The 21,822-nt window shown below is 40.0% G+C and overlaps 2 protein-coding genes and 1 pseudogene across 2 annotated transcripts; 1 reads left to right on the forward strand and 2 right to left on the reverse strand.

Annotated features, from left to right (window-relative positions):
- The first annotated feature begins 337 nt into the window (after positions 1 to 337).
- LOC143877882 (large ribosomal subunit protein eL21z/eL21y-like) lies at positions 338 to 1,911 on the forward strand. Its single transcript, XM_077380183.1, has 2 exons — positions 338 to 662; positions 1,413 to 1,911. Exons 1-2 carry the CDS (start codon positions 426 to 428, stop codon positions 1,668 to 1,670), a joined length of 495 nt encoding a protein of 164 aa, XP_077236298.1. The 5' UTR covers positions 338 to 425; the 3' UTR covers positions 1,671 to 1,911.
- Positions 1,912 to 5,919: 4,008 nt separating this feature from the next.
- LOC143876818 (putative ubiquitin-conjugating enzyme E2 38) lies at positions 5,920 to 8,547 on the reverse strand. The gene is made up of 3 exons (XM_077378512.1): positions 8,383 to 8,547; positions 7,321 to 7,394; positions 5,920 to 7,211 (listed from the first exon to the last, which is right to left on the reverse strand). The coding sequence occupies exons 2-3, from the start codon at positions 7,371 to 7,373 to the stop codon at positions 6,236 to 6,238; spliced, it is 1,029 nt and encodes a 342-aa protein (XP_077234627.1). The 5' UTR covers positions 7,374 to 7,394; positions 8,383 to 8,547; the 3' UTR covers positions 5,920 to 6,235.
- A 2,444-nt stretch (positions 8,548 to 10,991) lies between these two features.
- Positions 10,992 to 12,043, reverse strand: LOC143876415 (putative ubiquitin-conjugating enzyme E2 38 pseudogene; annotated as a pseudogene).
- Between the last annotated feature and the right edge of the window lie 9,779 nt (positions 12,044 to 21,822).

Here is a 21,822-nt window from a genome sequence, read left to right on the forward strand (position 1 = left end):
AGAAGACAGGATGAGTTAGTGTAATTATCAAAACCTGGTAGTGCGAATATTAGTAGCCTAAATTAATTAGACGGCTTTAGGCTTCAGCAAGTGACTGATTTAAGGGGGCATTATAGTCTTTTTAGTTAGTTCCAGAGATACCTACAAGTTTTGGGTGAGATATATTCGCACCCCCTGTAGGATGATTCGGCCCACTGATAACGTAATTTGACGTCGAAAAGCGTTAAGTCTGCCACAATTCACGTTACAGTGGTGCGAATCATCCTACAAGGGGTGCGAATTTAACATGTCCCAAAATTTTTACCAAAGTATTTATATATAAAAAGGGAATGAAAACCCTAGGTTTTAGAGGAGGAACGAGAGGAGAAACCCTAACGCCTCTTATCGCATTTTGTTTGTAGGGTAGAGAGAGAAAGAGAGAGAAAATGCCGGCCGGACATGGTCTCCGATCTCGAACCCGAGATCTATTCGCTCGTCCTTTCAGGAAGAAGGGATACATACATCTGACTACATACCTACGGACGTACCGTATCGGAGAATTCGTAGACATAAAGGTGAACGGAGCCGTACACAAGGGCATGCCCCACAAGTTCTACCATGGCCGCACTGGTAAGGTTTGGAACGTCACTAAACGCGCTATCGGAGTCGAAGTCAACAAGCAGGTCTATTTAATCTCCTAACCCCATCTTCTTTTTTATATGTATATGTTTTTCTAGGGTTTAATCTCCTATCTATCTTTCTTTTTATCTTTTGATAGGGTTTAATTTCAATTCCTAATGTCTTTTTTTTTTTTTGGGTCATATTTCACCTGGGGTTTATCTACTAATAGGGTTTCTGGATTATATTTATAGGGTTTCAACTTACCATAGCTTGCCTTGACGGGCCGGCCATTCTTTTGTAGGTTATTTACCAAGTCTTTGAGGATTTGTGTAACATTTTCTTTTGAACCTTTCTTTCTTGCATTTGTGGAGTGAATCTGTTACTCTTTAATTTTTCATTCATCTAGTAATCTGTGGAGTGCAGACATCATTATCTGGCGGGGGATTTTTTTTCCCTTGGGTTTAATTTCAATTCATTGCATTTCTGGGTTTATGTCTTTTGTTCATATTTCACCTGGGTTTTTTTTTCTCCTAATGGGCCGTCGTCTGGATTATATTTTGTGAATTGGGTTTCTTTTGACATTTCTTTTTTGCTTATGATGTGATTTTTTGTTAATTCACTAGGTTTTTAAGTTACCATTGCTGCCCTTGTTAGCTCATTCGTTTCTAGGCTCTAATTACCTAGTCTTTGGGGATATATGTGACTGTTTTTCTTTCTAACAGTAACCCAGCGATGCTGTGAATCTGTTACTGTTTAATTCGTATAAATTTTGATTCATTGAATAATCTGTGGAGTGCGTACATCATCATCAGGTGGGCAACAGGATTATCAAGAAAAGAATCCATGTGCGTGTGGAGCATGTGATGCCTTCAAGATGCACTGAGGAATTCCGGCAGCGAAAGTTGAAGAATGATCAGTTGAAGGCAGAGGCGAAGGCTAGAGGAGAGGTTATCTGCACAAAGAGACAGCCAGAGGGTCCTAAACCAGGTTTCATGGTGGAGGGCACCACCTTGGAGACAGTCACACCCATTCCATATGACGTTGTCAATGACCTCAAAGGTGGATACTAAGCATCAGGCACTGCTTTGCTTGGTTTCTGCTCTCTCCCTTCTCCAAATTATGCTTTGCAAAATTTCGGTACGTTGTTTGAGATTGCAGTTTATCTTTTTATCTTGAACGTCAAAAACATCTATGTATGTTTTGTTTTTAAATTAATGTTGGCTATTAGACAATATCATATTTTGTCAAAGAGTATGAAACAATCTTGAATGGTTTAGTTCTGGCTTGAAATAACAGCTATGTTTATCTGCTTATTAAGTTATTAGTTGTTAGGCGTGATTAGTCTCATGATCCAACTATTTCATAGTGGTTATCGTAGCAGCTAATTGTGACTTAACATAAACACCATCCAACTCTCTTCTTCTCATCTGTTAACCCTTAGAGAGAAGCTAATTAAAGCACCTCATATGGAACCTTAGATAAGAGGGCCTTGCCCACATGATTATTTGCAAGTTTTGGACCATTAATCTGAGAGGCCACTCTATATTGACTGTGACCCAAAAATCATTAGATCAGGAAGCGTTTTATACATGCCCGTTCTTTATTATTATCCTCGATTTCAGTGGTTGGAATTGTATGAGTTGATTGAATTTGATGAATGTGTCATCAAGTGGACAACATTTATTGGCTTCCACCTCCTAAGGTCCCCAAGTTCATGAGATGCAATATTGTGAATGACTTCATTATATGGTGAATTTGCTCTATTGCTTTCAGTCCAAGCTTGCAATGCCATCATCTGGGTGGTGCATGGAGAAGCTCAATAGGACCAAAATGATTTTAAGTTCAAATTAGCCATAAAATTTTTCTATTAATTTGCCTGAGTTAACTTCTTGTTTACCTGCGCTGGTTTTAGTTTTTAGACTCTGGTTTGTACTCTGATTTGAACTCTGAAAGAGTAAGGTCGATGTACCATGACCATGGAAAACAGCCAGACCATTTTAGTAGTTTCTGTTACAGGAGATTTTATATGCTGTGCGCCCGTGAAGTCCATAAGCTCTGTTAGGGGAGATTTATACCTGCGCCGTAAACTTCGTGCTGTTAGATGACAGGTTAGCCTTTATTAGTAATTTAGTATGGCGAGAAAGGAAGGTAGCTGCTACTAGTAAGAGCGGGTAAGAAAGGAAGGTTAGGTGACTGGCTTAGTGACTGTATTCAATTCAAAGGGGCTAAATGAACCCTGCATTTGAGGGTTAGGATCATCCTATGGAGATGATTCAAGGGGTACAACTACCTACGGTAGCATGGAAATAAGAGTGTTTTAAGTAAAATCCTTAAAGTGGTTTTGCTTCCACACTTTCCTCAATTTTCAATTGGTTTGTGATGTTTTATTTTCTTATGATTTTCATAAACCAATTTTCAATTCTTTCAACTTGAGTGTCCTGCCTGGATCATCTGTATCTCCATAATTTAAGTTGTCATCGTTTAGCAACTGTCTCTAACATGAAACGCTCAAATTTAGTCTGAAACCCTGTAATTTAGTCCCTGTTGTTCTGGATTTTGGGGGATCGACTGTGAGTCCAAAACCGATTGCTAGGGGTGTAAACGAGCTTGGCCACGCTCGGCTCGGCTCGTTAAGCTCACAAGTGAGGCTCGGCTCGGGCTCGGTCAGGCTCGCGAGCCTTACCGAGCTTGGGTTATATTATGTTCACACCCCTCATCTTCCCTGGACAGCCCTACTAGTGTAATTTGACTACTTTTTTTACACTATGGGGGGTGGTCCTAGTAACAAATGGGGTTCCAAAAATGAAGTGACATATTTTGCCCCCCCTCCCCTTTCACTCCATGGACAACCCTTTTAATGTATATATTAATATATAATATATATATTTAAATATATTAAATTCTTAACGAGCCGAACCGAGCCTGGCGTAACTCGGGCTCGGCTCATTAAGGATTCGAGCCAAGCTTTTTTCGAGCCGAGCTCGAGCGAGCTTCCGAGCCTGAGCCAAATTGACACCCTTACCGATTGCAACTCCTGTGCCTCTCTCTATGTACCAATTGCAACTCCTATGCCTCTGTATGTTCTCCTGTGGGGGTATCCTCAAATTTAGGCCCTGTTTGTTTTGCCCCTGTTCGTTTTAGATTGTGACGAGGGATATTGGAAAGAATTGCCTCCAATTTATAGAATGAAAAATAGAAACCAGATACATGGAATAAATGCATGCAAAAAAAATTTGTGGGGCCTACCAATACAGATAATCTAAACCGTTAATACCACCAAATGAACAGCTTAGATCATCTAAATAGGTGAGCCTCATCGTATCATATAAAATCTTCTTACTGGATTGGACGATTTTTTTTTTTTTTTTTGAAAAGCTTGGAGATGAAAAATATTTCTAAAATGTACACACGGTAAAAGATAACTTGAACCAACCCTAATCATTTTTATTTACCGTAATCATAATATTTTGCTGTAAATAGAGGAAAGAAAAAAATTTCCCTAGCAAAAAAATTCAGTCATAAATGTTTTTCTTGCAATCCAAACAGATAACACAAAGGAAATGGCTTACCTTGTTAAAATATCCCTATAAAAGAACACAAAACGGAACTGCTTCCCTTGTTCTGGTTTGAGCTCTCTTCTCGTAAGCAAAGAACTACAGAAGAAATAAAATTCTCTGAAAAAGAGACCAAAAAAGACCTTAGCAAGCAAAAAGAAGGAAGATCATTCAATTAGAATCCTAATCACTGTACAAACCTTAATTTATAGGGCTCAAAGGTGACGTCTATCACTTAAAAATCGTTTATCCTAATCCTACTAGTAATTCTAATCACTGCACAAACCTTAATTTTTAAGGCTCAAAAGAGACGTTTTTCACTTAAAAATCATTTATCCTAATCCTACTAGAACATTAATTACTAGTTCAACCAGACTAAGAGGAGGAAAGTTACGGGATTTTATATATTGTTTGTGGTGTGATTGTGTGATGTCCAGTATTTTTTCAAAAAGCACCCGGGCCCACTTCATCCAAACCCCTCCAATCTACGGATGTTTCTATAATGTGCCGTAAATAGGTAGTACGCTGTAAATCATCTCCATATGATGATCCTAATCCTTTAAACTGTTGGGGTTTCTCTAATGTGCAGTGCCCCAGCCCCAACAGATCGGAGGATTAGGATCGTCCTATGGAGATGATTTAAGGGTTACCTCCTATTTAAGTTCTGGGTCAACAAATAAACGGTTTGGATCATCCTATGAAGTGGGCCCACGATACTTTTTCGAAAATACTGGATTTCTTGTGCACAGAGCATATCAAACCCCCGAAATGTTAGACTAAGGAAACCTGCAAGCACTACCTATTTCTATCAAAATCAAATATGAACCACATTGACTTAGATATTTTTTCTTGTGTTTTGGATAATTAAAGATAACTCTCAAAAAGAGTCCAAAGTGAATAAGAAGAGTTTTTGTTGCATTAGGGAACTAATTTATTCCTAACCTTTTAAAGATGTGTTTGGTTAATGGAAGCAACAACACATACGGTAAATCAAATGTTTTATAGTTGTTTTGTTTCTTTAAAGATGTGTAACACCCTATGATTCCATTGATTTACGCATAAGACTTGGATAGATCTAAAGGGTACATCAGAACCGTGTTCATCACGGTCCGCGCCTAAGCTTCCAACTTGACTATAGTAGTTATTATTATGTAAATATGTGTTACATAAAAATATAGAAAAAATACAGACAAAAGAGAACTGAAAAGCTTTGTGTGGTTTGACAATGGTATGTATGCCTACATGTGCGATCACCATTTCCATTAAGAGAGAAATCAAATACAGTTGGGGTTCTCATAATGAATGTCTCATATCCCAATGCTAGACTATGAACCAACATTTTTCCTATGTTGGTAATTTATAATCTTTTATTTCTAATATTTAATAAATAAATAATAGAAAAGTCTAGTTCTATAAAGATATAAGAGAGTATCTTCTTTGAAAATGTTGTTCAAAGTTCATATACTTTTCAATACGATATCTAGGTACAACATAGGAGAAGGAAGAGGAAAAAAAAGAAAACAGGTATCAAAATTCACATTTCGTACCACTAGCATTCTAACAGAATTAGGAGGTGTGTATATACAGTATGTTTCTAACCAAAAGAGCGTGAGACCACCAACTCATCTCTCCAACACAACTCTCTCAAATGACTAGTGTGAGACAGGTTCTCTCTCTCTCTATTAGATGTTAAAAAAGAAATGAAAAGGAGTTGGCATACAGGGCAGAGATATTGCAAGAAAAATCGGGTGATACTTATTTTCCATTACTTGATATGCTCTAATATTTTATATAAAATGATGCCACCATGAATATAGAATATAAGAGTGCCAACTGTAACAAGGATTATAAGATACATCCAAATCCCACAAATTGTAATGCTTTCTTCTCTCACACAATGAAATAATGTCCTTCTCACACACACTTCACTGATTTTATGAGACTATATATATTAAATTTCCATGTAAACCTAACTCACTCCTAGTAACCTTATCATCAGTCATACTTGAAAACTAAGTGAGAAACTCCATACAAATGAATGTAACCTTCCAAAAACAGAGAGACCCTTTTTTCTAACAGATTTAAACCTTCCCACACCAGCAAGACCAATTTCTAAAACCTTTCTTAGATTTGCTATCATCTCTCTCAAATCTTTCATCTAGATGGAGAAACTGCCCACAATCAGCTCCATTCCTAGTAAATTCAGCCACGAGCTGAGGATAGAGCTGACGCATAGAGCCGCACAACCTCTCACTCGAAAAATTACAACCATTACAAGCCTCAAGAATAGAGCAGGCACGTAGCCTGAAATGCCCCACAACAAAGTTCTCAAAATGCTTCGGAGGCCTCCTCAAAGTGTACACCATTGTCTTACAAGACAACACAAACACCTCTTGATTGTAACTAAGAGAGTGCCTCATCCCAAACTTGGTCCGAGCCAATTTTCCGAACCCTGGCTCATTGAAAAACGGTTTCGAATTCAAAACCAGGCCTTGGATTGAAAGTAACAACTGTAAAATGGTGGATTTCCCTGGAACCCAAAGCTCTATTCCTTTTCCATGCCATGTATTGAGAAGGCTTAGGCATACTTTCCCGTTTCCATACAAGTTGGGATTCAGACGAAGGCCTCGAGAGTAGTAGTATACTTCTGGCGGTTTCGCCGGATAATTGGCCGGAAAGAAGATGTCAAAGAAGAAGAGGCCATCTTGGTAGGGAGTTCCTTGTGCTCCTATAATGACTGCCCTCATAAGATCCAATCTCTCTTCGTAAACTCTAACAAATATTGATTCGGGTAAATTTTTGGAAAGGATCTTCCACTCTTTCTGAATTTGCTTGGCCCCTTCGTTTGATGTGCTCATTTTCTTCTTGCTTTTTATAAAGGCGTGGTCTGAGTAATCAGAAACCGCGTCAAATTGGTTGAATTCTTTGAATTTTTTCTCAACTGGGTTTTCCTCAATCTCTTTGTTTGGATTGCTTGAACTTGGCTGGGTTGGAACTCTTGAACTACTAATATCCAATTCTGAATTTGGAGGCTTCTGGTTTTCCTGATGAGAAAAGCTTCAGAAAAAAAGGGTAGAGATGGTTATAAGAGTTTGAGAATCTGAGAATAATGACAAAGAAAACATCAAAACAGAGAGAGCAGAGAAGAAAACAGAGAGAGTAATACCAGTTTTTGTTGGGGTTTCCACTGCCATCTTTGGTTGATAATTGGGGCTCCATGAAGGGGACTCAATGCAATTCCTATGAGGAAATCAGAAACCATTATAAAAAAGAGTGGAAGATGTGAGAAAGAGAGAGATGACCCATTGTTTTCTTCTCCACATCCTTTCTAATTTTCTCCTGGCACACCCACTTAGGCATAGTGGGTTCCACCTCGGATAGATCTGAACCGTCTATTTAGTAGGCCTTGCTTTAGATCTTATCTGGCCCAAAGCAATCATCGGTAATCCAAGGATCATAGTTGATTTAAAGTAAGGCCAATCAAGTGGGCGGTTATGATCAATCGAATGATGGGACCCACAATGCCACAGTAGATAGTGGGTGCGACAATCAACACACAATTATAAAGTAGGCATCCGGTGATCTAACAGGTAGGAGATGATTCTGTTGTTGTAGTTTTAAGAACTTATGCCATATGTACGGTAGAGATTGGGGAACCAGAATTTGTTGAATTTTGATTAGTTTTGGTATCCACAGACTCTTTTCTCCCATGACGTATACAAAATGACACAAAGGACCCCCATGCCTTCGGTGCTGATTTTAGCTTTTAACAAAAATAACCAAAGTACCCTGTGTCTTAGAAGGGTTATTTTTGTCATTTTAGTAATAAATAAAACTAAAAGCCTTCTCCTTTCTAAATAGACAAAGAAAAGCTACTTGAATTCAGTTTATAGCACTGAAAATGACTCGAAACTGAAATTTTCAGCTCCTCCTCCTTTCTGTAACAGCGTTTAACCTCAGAGAGTCGAAAATCAAAGAAACTTCAATTAAAAAAAAAAGGGTTGTGAAAACAGAGATGAAAATAAAAGTCTACAAAGCAAAAGAAAGATGGCACATATTCGGCGGTTCATATCAAAACCTGGTCTACCAAAGTAAAAAAGCCAAAAGAGAACAAGAGAGAGAATTTAGTTTCTTCCTCCTTCAGATTCTTACCTGAAATTTTTTTTTTTTTTTTTGAAGAAAAGATAATTATATTCAAGGTATAAAATAAGAAATTAAAGATTAGTACCTGAAATTAAGCTATAACATTGGCAAGTTGGGATCCTTAGGCGTCCTCGGATTCCAACCCTCGATGGTCGATACTGTTTGTTGAAGAAGGAAGAAACCTAACAGAGAAGAGAGAAAGAGTTTTTGATTAGGTAAAGGAGAGAATGAGAGGGATTAAGAAGTTTTGAAGAAGAGGAACTTTAGAAAGGCAATACAATAATACCGTTGCGTTTATCAGAAGGGATTTTTTTCGTGAAGACTAAAAAACCGAACTAAATTTACTAATTTGCCACTCAACTAGGGGTAATACACGTCTATCAAAATTCTTTGAACTTAGGAAACCCATGTGAAAAGACTGTTGGTTATAAAGCGTACACTTTTAAATTAGGGATTAGGGATATGCTAGGGAATTTCGCGGAAATCCATTTAGCGTCTTACTTTCGCGGAAATTCACTTTTCACCAGCTTTTGTCTTATTAATTCAATTCAGCCGAGGTGGCTGGTCTCTCATACGGAAGTCAGATGCCAAATGTCTTTCTGCGAAATTTCCTAGCAAAGGCTAGGCATTGATGTAAAAAAGCAATTTCACATTGACTGATTCTAGGCCTTTGATCAAGCATGATGAAAAAGGTGTCTTGTTAATTTTGACACCCCCTAAATCTTGTGAATGGGATAATATCTTCCCGGTGTCGGACGTTGATCAACTTGGTCACAATCTTATGACCTATCGAATCAACGGTCCAGATCATCAGGGAAATGTGAATCACGTGAAATGAGTTATGGAAAATGAGAATGAATTCCCCTTTAATTTAAAAATGGAAAGCAAGAACTCACCGAGAAAATGTGCCACTTGTTCTCAATTTACAATACAAGAAGCCTCCCTAGTTTTGATATTCAAAAGAAAAGGGAATTTTGGGTGAGAGTGTCAACCTGTCTTCTCAAGAATGAACCTTCATGGCCTGCTCGTTTCCAATCGAATTGAACTGGTCTTCTGCAGGCCATATTTGCTTTGGATTTTGAGTTCAACGCCAATGCTTGGCAAAATCAGGTGTTTGATTCGCCTGTGTAGAATTAAATTTTGGACACTAAGTAACACTAAAGCCAGCAGAAAATCACAAATTGCTGAGTTGTAGAATCAGTTCGAGTCCAAAATCGATTTTACAATGCAAACCAAGTACACAACTTAATGAAGAATTGGTTTTGGAGTAGAAACAATTCTTAAAATCCCAAGCGCTTGTGTTTTCTATTTTCAGAAAATTGATACGAACCCAAGTTACTAACCATTTGGGCTTCCATGAACACATGTGGGACCCGTATCGATGGTACAGTTACTAACCAGAGCCGTCTCACTCATTTCAGAATTCATAAAAAAAAGGCACTACTATTAAATAAATACAACTTCATAAAGGGCGGCCTAGTGCACAAGGCTCCCGCCATTACGGGGTCTGTAGAGGGCTAGTTGTACACAGCCTTATCCCTGCTTTGCAGAGAGGCTGTTTCCATGACTCGAACCCCGTAACCATCAGGTCACATTGGAGCAACCTCCTTACCATTGCGCCAAGGTTCGCCCTCTAAATAAATACCACTTCATAGCAAAGAGAAAATGGGCTAGAGGAAAAGGATAGAAACAATCTGGCGAAACAGTTTGCAGATATCAAAAATTAGAATCGGCAACCTATTTGACATCACTTAAGAATGGAATGGGGAAAAATAAAAATATAACTTAAAGAAAATTCTAATAAAAATTTCATTCACAACGCCTAATCAGAATACCATCTTTTGGGGTGCTGGGCGGAAAATTGGTTCTAACATTCTCCCATTTAATTCTAGCACAGCATCATTTTTAGTTTTTTACCCTGATTTGAAATCAAGTAGAATCGGAATTAGATGGTGATTGCAACGCGCAATTCCAGCAATTCAAACGCAATTGGCAGCAACAGGTATAGGAATTGACATCATATTCTCATTCCTACACTGGAATGAGAAAAAAGTAAAATAAATTTTTTAATTCGAATAAATTCCAATAAAAAATCCTTGAGCGCGGAATTAGATTACCTAACATATTCCGGTATTTTTCTCCATCTAATTCAGTCCTTCCGAAATCCAAACGCACCCAAGTGTTTAGGAGGAAAAACCTATAGAACTCCGAAGTACTAACAAAACACAAAATGCCTTCAAAGTCCTAAATTTCGTGAGAAACCCTACAACAACTCAAAAGTTTTTACTTCCCAACGACATCCAATAAAACAAGTTTTCAAAGCTATGCAGACGGTTAAATTTTGATTTTCACTAATCTCAGATTACTTTTATCAACCGTAAAAATTGCTTAAATAAGCAATTACTGATAAACATAGGAGATAAAGACTAGATTTATCTGAACTACTAACCTCATCATATAAAAATAAGGAATATCCAAACTACAAATCAAGCTTAGATAGCACAATCTTACCCTTCAATGATCTAACGGTCAGATCTTACCATATATTATCTAGATATATATCTTAACAAAGACTTTCTATCCTGCTCCATAAACAGCCCACAATCTAACCCAATTTGAGTAAAAGCCGTGCAGAGCTTCGGAACGAGACGTTGCAGTGACTTCTGGCGTAAGGGCGGTCTTCTCATTGAAGGCCTAATTGAAATAAGGCTTTGAATTCAAAACCAACCCTTGGATAGAAACAAGGACTTGAAGTATGCTTGATTTTCCTTGGCTCCTCCACCTTTCGCTTCCAATGCCATACCAAGTGTTAAGAAGGCTAAGACAGACTTTCCCATATGAGTATAAATTAGGGTTTAGCCAAACTCCGCTAGAGTGGAAATATACTTTGGGTGGATCATTGGGATAATTGCTTGGAAAGAAAGTATCAAAGAAGAAGAGGTTGTCGTGGTAGGGAGTTCCTTCTGCTCCTATAATGGCAGCCCTCATAAGATCCAATCTCTCTTCGTAAACTCTAACGAATATCGAATCTGGTAGACCCTTGTCTAGTATATCCACTCCTGCTGGATTTGCTTTGTCCATGATTTTGGTGGTCGCCCCGACTTGTTTGATTCGTTGATGTAGTGATGGTCTGAATAATCACCAGCCACATTGTCAAATCGCTTCAAATCTCTATAAATCGCCCCGAGTGAGTTTTCTTCTTTCTCTACCCACTCTTCAGGAGGTATTTTTACGTGCTCAGCAGTGTGCACTTGTCATTAAGTTCCAGGGCGAATGACGTCTCCACTCCCTACAGGAAGGATAAAGCGACATAAGAGAAGTACCGGGAATGCAGCAGTCATTGCCTCTCCTTCCACTTCCTTATCTTCCTTAAAACCAAGTTGTGCGAAGGGATCGCCTTTGAAAGCGCGTGTTGTCGGCTTCTTGGGTGGATACTTTATTGGTCTGCATACTCATGTCTTCGCCGGTTTACCACCCTCAAAATCACAATGCTTCGCATCCTTATATTCCTTGAAGCTCCGAGGATTTGGATATCGTAGTGTTTCCGTATACTAAAAATCGCAGCATTGACCATGAGTGACTCGATCGCTTTTGTTGTAATGAGCGATGGTGCAGTATGCTTTGAACAAGTATTGGCATGATAATGGAAGTCCCTCGGCCCCATCTATGCCCATTAGCTCACTAAATGACAGGACGACCTCCTCATAGTACTCCCCAAGGATGGATAGACCGGTGATTTCCTTCATCTCTCACAAGGATATTCCGACTTCACCTTGACTTGTGATGAAAGTGTTGGTTTCGGGACACCACACCTCGCAAAGGGCTCGATATACATGGTTCGAAAAGCAGTACTCATATCTGGCAGCATTGATCACGTGTACTAACCCCTCGGTGTCTTTCTTGCTTGCGACAAGCTTCACATGTTCGTCTAAAGCCCAATCCCAAAATCCGCTCAAAAATTGGACTTGCCCACGAGTGTTAAGGCTTGATCCCCACCTGGTCAACTTTTGTCTGAGCTTCTCGATGATCAACGGAGTAGGGCGATTTTGAGCCATCGAATGGTGAGGTGGGTGACATAGTGAAGGGAGGTGAGCATTTGTAGTTACATCTTCTGGTCGGATATCCTCAGGTCGTGGACAACCACTCACAACTGCTATGTCAAGACTCGAGTCTCTCTCTATCTCGACATTCCATGCAGTAGGCTCGAACACATCAAATTTTAGCGGTCGTGCCTTGCCCTCATTATTATGTTTGACTCGAACCTCAGGAATGAGTAAGCCTTGAACACCAGAGACCTCGTCGCGAAAGGGCTGGATCCATCCTTCATGACTCAAGACAGGGACAGCTTGGCTGCTCGAACTAGGATGGTTTTGAATGGCACAAATGGAAGCATCTTGAAGTCAAGGATGTCAATGCTCTTCTCTCCCCACGTCAGAATTTTCACGACAATAAAAGAAGTCAAAAGTGAAAGAAGAGGGAAGTTGTTTGTTCCTTAAATAGGGTTTATCTTCTCTAAACTCTTACTCTTACTCCAACTCAAAGTCACTTAAACCTTGGTATTTTACTTTGAGTAGGACTCTTTCGAATTTCCATTTTTAAAATTAATTCAAAAAGAAAAAAGAAAAAAAAAAGGAAACAAACATGGATGTGACAGCAACAATTCGCTACATACGCGGGCCACTATCGCATCCTTGGGGGGCATTTGTGGGCATTAAAAAATTAGTGTCCATATTAAATTACAAAATCGCCCCAATTCTCTTAAGTGGGCCCTACACCCTAAAAAGAGGTTTAAATGTAGATGGTCCCACTTGAGCCCAAATGGGAGGTCCATTAAGTGGCAAGCCCAAGGGCCACCATTTCAAGTACAACTCACCACCACTAAAACAAAAACAAAGAGGTAGTGGGACCCACAACCACTTCCACCACTATACAAGTGGTTGTGTGGGTAGTTATTGCATGTAGTAGTATATAATGGGTCTTTCCTCTCTTTTTCAAGGGGAGAAAAAAAAAGGCAAGCAAGGAGAGAAAGCAATAGAAAGAAAAGCAAAGGAAGAAAAAGAAGAAGCCAAGAGGATCCAAGAGAAAACAAATCAAGAGAAGAAAAACTCTCATCCCAACTAAGCAATCAAGTACTTGAAGAAATTCTCCTTGAAGATCAAGCCACCACAAAGGCCCTTCATTGGAGTAAATTCGCACGCCTTCACAACCGATAAAGCGTGAAGCCCGGAGTGAAGCCTACATATCTGCAAATATCGAAGAACGAGAATTACGCTGCGAAAGCCCTCGTCTTCACCAAATTCAACTTTGTATTCAACACTTTGATCGTTAATCAGAGGATTGTAGAAAGTTGTACCATTTTTTTTATTAATTACAATTTCTTTGTAATTTGTCCTCGAATTTTCGTGTTAGTGAATTCACGCTGTGGACCCCGATCCGAGGACGGTGCCGAGGGACGCGAGATCCCTCCTGCAATCCTCTAAGATCTCCACAAAGTGAAGGAGAGCTCTACCAAGGAACTCTCGAAACAGGTGCCACCCTCACAGCATAGCAGGAGTGGCGATACAAAACGAATGAGATACATCCTGATCAGGAGCCAAGGCTCGAAACCGAGATGTACCTAAAAATAACTCAGAGTCGCCATCCATGGACACGCCATGGAACCAAAACAAATGCTCTGTTTGCAATGGATAACCAGAGATACGAAAGGTCCGTGCCTGATGACGAATGGAGAAGGTCCGAAGAGCGCCCCCAATTCGCCCGAGTGCGAACACTTGGTCTCTTATGCCATTTATTATTAACCTTGAAAAGTTTTAGGCGAAAATCATGTGAAATGGGAACAATCCTCAGGAGTCGTCTACCTAAGCATGCATTTCATGAGAATACAAATAATAAGCACACAAAATAAAATAAAAGATGTGTCGCCTAATGATTGCTAGGTTATGAGTGACATACCTAACTGGTGTCTAAGTTCTGGTGGATGAACACATGCATGCTATAGCTAAAGGTATAGTTCTGCACAAGAAAGTAAGAAAACACAACAAAATATACAATATAACAAAACAACAAATCCTAAGACTCTAAACGATTTAGCCCGAGTCCTCGGATGGTCTGATATTCATCCAAAGAAGCCTACGTATCCCCGCCTCCACGAGAATCAAGGCAACGTAGTTCTTCGCGCCTATTCTAAGCTAGGATGCCTAAGACACCTAGACCTCTATCTTAGACTCGATCTAAAAGACCGGACTAGTTATTAAAGCTTCTTGAGCAATTATTTAAATTCCGGTGAATTGTAGATTTTAGGACACCCTATATGCCCTAACTAAATGCAGGTTAGCCCTAAGCTAATGCAGGTGGTTCCTACAACCTATGTGTAACTAGGCTGTGCGTCCTAAGGAAAACAATGGGATTACTAACGCATCTTAGACCTAGTCATCAGTCGGCGATGTGAATCGCCAACTGACCGGACGGAGGCGCTCCTATAACTCTAGGACAAACCCCTAACTCTAAAACAAGCACACAACAAACAGACAACAAAAGACAAACTCCTAACTCTAACACAAACACACAACAAGCACACAACAAAAGACAAACTTCTAACTCTAAAACTCTCTATCTAGGACAAAATCCTAACTCTAGAGGAAGATCTTGTTGAAAACAAGGTTTTAAAGAAAAAGGGTTAAAGCATTTATTTACAAAGTTTGGCTGGACTTGGGATGAAGATCCCAAGCTGCACTACGTACCTCTTAGAAGAGGATCAAGCCAACGTAGTTCGAAACGAACTCTCAAACTACGCTTCTAAAAGAAACACTCACACTTCAGATTTTTTAAGGTTTTTAATATTTTCAAATGTTTTTGATATTTTTAAAGTTTTCAAATGTTTTTGAGTTTCAAATTTCTAATGTTTTTGGATTTTTAAAGCTTTTCCAACGCTGTAAATCTTTAAATGCTTTCAATCTTAAAGGGAACACGCAAGTAGTACCACAAACTAAGGCAAAGCCCTAAATCAAAAGGGGAAACCCCGAACAAGCAACTAGCATCTCAAAGAGACAAACCACAACACGTAGAGAAGCGTCCCAAGAAGAGAGAAAACGATCCAAGATCCCAAGCAAGCAAAGCTCTAACAAGACTGAGTTAGTCTCTAATCAAAGTGAAGAAAAAGGTTATCAAGTAAACTCAGATTTCCATTCAATTATTATAAAAATAAATCAAGTGTTAAGCAAAGAAGAATTTTCAATTAAAAAATACACGACCTATAGCAATCATAAAATGATAAACAACATAAATTAGTCCAGACCAGCCGCCGGATAGCCTAATAAAGCAAAAACAATATCAAACACTTCTATGCCCAACCACAAACACCACCCCAATATGGGGATGAAATCAGATGATGCTAAAGTAATCATCTGATATCATAATACACATGATATTATTTCTAATCCCGCCTTGAAATCAGACAGTACTCATGTCGATAATATCAAATAGAGTAGTCATCTGATCTCCTTCTTTCCTAAAACAATTTATTTAAATAAAATTAAACAAATATGATAAGCTTCAAGATAATCTCACCTGAACAGTCCATTCATTATTGTCTTCAGAACCTAACTCAATGCTTAAGATAAGAAGAGTATTAGAAATATCAAAAGATTATGATAGTTCCAATTAGTAAAAATTTCAGTGCATACAGGGGACATCAACTTGTGCAGATCCAAGTGCGAAGCGGTGAGCCACAAAACATGAAGACGGGCTCCAAGTAACCTTATCATTGCCCAGAGAAGGGTTCTGACAAGTTAAACACTCTGAGAGAAGGAAATCCCTTAACCTGCGAGAACTCTAAGGCAGGAAGGGAAGATGTTGGTTCAAGATACGTTCCATCGTCGCCGAACCCAAGAGAAAGATGAGAAGAGCCCCCAAAATCGATGGGATCCCGAAACTCAAAAATGATCCAAAGGAATGCGCAAAGAACAATCCCGAAAAGAAAGGAAACCCCTCAAACCCTGTGAAGACCCTAAGATAGGAAAAATGATAGGAAGGGCAAGGGGTTGGCTCAATAAACATTCCGTCATCGCCAGAAACCGACAATGTGCGCTCCCAAAATGGATGGGATCTTGAAATACAAAGAAAATCTTGAGGAACATGTAAAGAATATGTCCCGAAGAACTGAAATAGGCCTCGAAAGATAGGGATGACCCCGGAAATTATGAGGAACCATAAGTAAATGAAGACCATAGAAATCCTACAAAGATCCCGAATGCTAGAGCGAAATCTGAAGGAGAGACGAAAGAGGCTTGGTGAAACACTTGAATAAATCCCAGCATTACATATCGATAATCAGGGGCCAAGATAAGATACGGCCTAGAGGGCAGCTAGGAGGGATTTCATGAAAGGGAAGGCCCTTATTTAATGATCTTTCAGGGTAAATTCACATTATTTGGAGAGCAAACAATCTGGGTATTCAATGACCAAACACAAGTATTTAACAAAATTTTCGAAGGGCAAAGCCCCTAATTCATACTATAAGAAAGGACAATTGATCATCATAACAATACCCTAATATTCAAGGTCCAAAACGCATCATATTGAAACCAAATCATACAACAGACACCATTCAACCAAGAGGATTAGAGCAAGAACCAAACATTAGTCTTGAACCCAAAATTAGAAATGAAAAAGAATATTACTTACACTGATGATTCGCAATCCAGAGAGATGCTGCAATTCTGGGATCAATGGTAGTGATTGCGGATCGCGGGAATGTCCAGATTTCGATAGGATCTCGCCGGAGACGATGATTCTCACGGGAATTGCAGAAGAAAAGGGGAATCCGAGCTTCGATCTGTCGCCCGGAGAACGAGCTTTTCCCCCTCTTCTTCAATCTCTAATCTCTCGATCTTCCCTCATATCCCTTTCAAATTATCTCCCAAATGAAAACCCTAACCTCCTACAAGCTCTCTCTCTCTCTCTCTCTCTCTCTCTTTTAATTTCTCCCTGGTTTTTAGATGAAGAGGAAAAGGGGTTGGATGCAGGTAAGATTGAGATAAATAGAGTGATGAGGATAGTGGTGAGGGAGTGGCTGAGAAATAGGGTGGCTACCGGATGGAGTTGCAGAGAAATGGGGAACGGTTGGATCTCCGGCGGGACAGCCGGAGAAGAAGACCGAAGTTGCGTTTGGGTCTTGCTAGGTGTGGGTGAGATGGGTGATGGGGTTGAAAATGGAGGAGGGTTTGGATGGGGTTTGATGGGGTTTTCCAAAAGATTTGGCCGGTAAATGGAGGTGGCCGGCCGGAGTTGCAGAGGAATGGGAGGTGGCGAGGTTGGTGGCGAATTGCAGAGAAAGGGGGTTTTGGGTTTGAAATGGGTTTGGATAAATGAGAAGAGGGCTTGATAGGGATGGGTTGAATGGGGTTGATTGGCTTGGAGATGGGGAGATGATTGGCCAGAGATGGGGTCGGTGGTGAGAGGATGGAGAAATGGAGGTGGTGTGGATTTAATGGAGATGGGTTTTGGGTTGATGGTGGTGGAGATGGAGAGATGATTGGAGCTCCGGTCGGAGATGGGGTTTATTGTGGTGGCCGGCTGGAGTTGCAGAGATGGGTTTCGGCTGGGTAGAGATCAAGAAGAAGAAGAAGAAGATGAAGATGGCGGCGATGGAGCCGATCGGAGCTCCGGCCAGCTCACCCCTTTTCTCTCCCTTGCGGCTGCCCTCAATCCGGCTCCTCTTGCTGATCGAAGAAAGAAAAAAAAATCCCGAAATCCCTTCCCCTCTAGCCCTAATCGATCAGCTTTTTTTTATAAGGGGAAAGATAAATTCGACCCCCCTCTTTTCCAAAGGACAGCCCCTCTTCTAATGGATTTCAATAATTTTTCATACAAGCAGGGGGGGGGCAAACAGAAAACAGGGGGCAAATATTTTCTTTTTCTCCTCTAATCCTAGACCTCTAATTTGATCTGATGGCCCTCACTCATTGCTTGTAGAGGAAGCAACATAAATTTCCAAGAATGCCCTCTTGTACATGGGAAATGACATTTTTCACCTCCGCCCTTCTGAACTTGCACCCCAACACTGCCCTAGCTCGTTCGCTAGGCGAACGTGCTCGGATCTTGACAAAATTTCACAGGGACCTTGGTGGGACACTAAGCTAGACCAGGGTGTAATTTGGGGCATTAAAACACTAGTTTATTAGGGCAATTATTTAAAATAAAACATAAAAGGGGTCGGTCAAAATGGGGTGTCTACACACGCGAAATTTGTTGTCGACAGTGCATTCATAGCATATTCCCTGTAGTTCATATAAATATAATTATGTAGCACATACTAATATAATATACCATTATTGCACTTCCAAATTTTGTTTTGGTATGCATTCCGGTTTCAGTATCATTTTCGTGGGGATGGAAATGGAAACATTGCAGTCATTTCATGTTAGTTTCCATGGAAATTTAAAACCATGGTTATCCACATAAAAAACGATTGAGAACTATGTTGACTTATGTTTGCTTAAGGATAAAGTTGATATTTCTCAGCTATCATTATGTTTTAATTGTGTATCTTGTTCTTTTGGTAAAAGTACTCAAATTTCATTTTCCTTTTAGTACTCATGTTTCTCATGCACCATTTGAGTTGGTTGAATGTTCTTCCACTATGTTTTAATTGAGTATCTTCTTCTCTTGGTAAAAGTACTCAAACTTCTTTTTCCTTTTAGCACTCTTGTTTCTCATGCACCATTTGAGTTGGCTGAATGCTCTCCCAAATTGAGCAGAAGAGTGAATCTACTTGAGTAATCATTGTGTTGTGAAACAATGCATCATATGCTTTTCCTTCGTAGAGTGAATGTGTGCCAACATCACACAATCCAAGTACGTGCTATTGGTTATAAACTTAGGCACTTTAATATGTTGAAACCAATACCACTTCCATATGTTATTGATCTACAAAATCAACAGAAAAATGCAAGTTTCCTATCAAGTTAGATCACAAATCTAAAACATCTGTTTACAAATTTTGAGCAATGCTTTGCTTGCACACACATCTTTCATGAAAAAATATAATATACCAAAAGTGCTTGCTTCTCCTGCATTTTTTTTTCTGGGGTGTGCGACCTTACTTTTGGGTCATTTCTGGCCCAGATCTCCATGTTTACATCCCACTGGAAGGTGACCAGCACGCAGTTAACAGCTCAATCATAAACTCAACTTAAGCATGGCCCGAAGCCCTTCTTTTCCTTGAGAATCCCTCTCTTTGATTTATAAAATATAATGTATGCACCATTTATAATAGCAGTAATCATCTATGTCAAAATAATAATAATAATAATAATAAGGGAAAATGATAAAAAAAAAATGGGACTTTTAACTGAAATTATGAAAAAAGGGTTGAGTTGGCTAAATTCTAAGAAAGGGGTGAAACGGATCCCAAGGCATGTTTTAAGACAAGAATGCCCTTTACTTGCTTTTCCCTCCACCAAGGTAAGAAACGGATCTCAATGTATTTCACCAACCCTTTTCACCTTTTTTACCTTCTTCTTCCCCATGCCAAGTGCTGAAACTCCATCGCCTTTTGTAAAACTCCATTGAAGACCGGTGAAACTCCCCTTAAGAACATGTATATTTTATTGGCTCTCTTTATTTTCTTTGGCTATGAAACATAAGGTTCTCTGGTAGGTCCATTGTCATACATTTGCTTAGGTTTAACATGTTCTTTACAATGCTATGGTGTATTGTCATCATCATCTTTATTTGTTAGGGATTTGTTATGGTTTTGTTAGGGATTTGTTATTGTTATCATCCTCTTTACAATGCTATGGTGTATTGTCATCATCTCTCTATCTCTATTTCTTTATCTCTCTCTCACCCTCTATGTTTCTGTTTAGAGTAAAACCCGGTTGAAACTCTTGTCTATATGCAATCAGAACCACTATTTAAATGTGTAGAACGGATATTTAGTTCTCTTAACCATTGTTGATATGTGGGAATCAGTATTTAGTCCTTGCAACCACTAAGTAGTGGTTCCAATGGTATGAATTGTGGTTCTGAATGTGGAAATACACTGACGACCCTATGTAGAAGATCATAACCACTAAGTGGTGGTTCCCGTTCCTGCTACAGTACCCTCTTTTCCCACTCCTCCTTGCCCTAATCTGATCCATCATAATCTCTTCTTCCTCTTTTGGGTCATAGCTATGCCCTAGATTTTCTTGTTCGGCTTGATCACTATCTTCATGGTGTTGTTCTGGATTTGTACTTACCTCATTGCGATGTTTGTGGCTCGGAGTTGTCTCGACTTTGTCTTTATGTCGTGAGGCTGTCTCATGCTTCCCTTATGCATATGTTGTCCTCACGAACCGCGGTCTATTAGCTTGCTTATAGTCTTCATCCTTGTCTCTACTTGCTCATTGTTGGTCATCTTCAGTCTTCTTCCCGGTTTCTTATAGAAGATACCCCTAGTATTGAGGACCCTACTATTTGTACTCCGGTTATGGCTACTAGTTCCCAGCTGCATCGTCGTCTTTGTCTTCGGTGGATGCGTCATTCCCACCGATTACCACTTCCCGTCTTAATGGATCCAACTATTTGACTTGGAAGATTGCTGTGGAGACATATCTGAAGGCCCGACAAAAGATTTCTATTATTCGCCGTGATCCCCCTCCTGAGACTGACCCTACATTGGATGATTGGGATGTAGATGATGTCCTTATTCGTACACTTCTATGGCAGAGTATGACCCCTGCCATTGCTAGCACCATGATGGATCTCCCTACTGCCAAAAGGGTATGGGAGCACACTGCGGCATTATATTCTGGTGAGGGGAATGTCGCCCATCTCTGCGATACTTACTCGCGCTGGATGGGTCACAGGCGCAGTGATTCTACAGTCCATGATTACTACAGACAGTTTGTCTCCTATTGCCAGCAGCTGGATGCTCTTATGCCTCTCACCACTGATCTTACCACGGCAGCCAGGCAGCGCGATCAGCTCCGTGTTGTTCATTTCCTTGAGGGTCTTGAACCAGAGTTCACTCATCTTCGACAGCACATCCTTGGGTCTGGTACTCTACCCACTCTTCAGGAGGTATTTTTACGTGCTCAGGAGTGTGCACTTGTCATTACTGTTCCTACTCCTGTGGATGTCTAGACTTTGCGTGCACATGTTACACCAAAGGTGTAAAATGACCCCTACCACATGGTTTCAGGTAAACATGGTGGGGCCCACCCAGAATCAAACCCAATGTGTAACTCCATACCATAAAAATATGTTGTAAATTTTATGGAGCCCGGTGTCACAGGCCTAATGTTTGAGCAGTGAAATAACCCGTGCAGTGCCTTGACATGCGCGAATGCTAGGGCAAGCCTTTAACGGTGCAAGGTTCTAAAGGCCCTGCACGCCCAACACCTTTTGATGCTTAACATGTGCACGCAATCTCTAAGCTGTTCAACAGGCTACTTAGGCCCTGCACGCCGAACACCTCTTGATGCTTAACATGTGCACGCAATCTCTAAGCTGTTCAACAGGCTACTTGGCCAAGATCTTG

The sequence above is a fragment of the Tasmannia lanceolata genome, unplaced genomic scaffold, assembly GCF_043159265.1.
Source record: "Tasmannia lanceolata isolate RefF3 unplaced genomic scaffold, GAP_Taslan_0.1 ptg000005l, whole genome shotgun sequence".
NCBI classification, from domain to species: domain Eukaryota; kingdom Viridiplantae; phylum Streptophyta; class Magnoliopsida; order Canellales; family Winteraceae; genus Tasmannia; species Tasmannia lanceolata.

Excerpts from the sequence above, each read along its gene's own strand:
- LOC143876818 (XM_077378512.1), bottom strand. The coding sequence starts at position 7,373 with ATGGAGCCCCAATTATCAACCAAAGATGGCAGTGGAAACCCCAACAAA. Across the intron at positions 7,212-7,320 it reads GGAAACCCCAACAAAAACTG|CTTTTCTCATCAGGAAAACC; the intron begins GTATTACTCTCT and ends TTTTTTCTGAAG.
- LOC143877882 (XM_077380183.1), top strand. The coding sequence starts at position 426 with ATGCCGGCCGGACATGGTCTCCGATCTCGAACCCGAGATCTATTCGCT. Across the intron at positions 663-1,412 it reads GAGTCGAAGTCAACAAGCAG|GTGGGCAACAGGATTATCAA; the intron begins GTCTATTTAATC and ends CATCATCATCAG.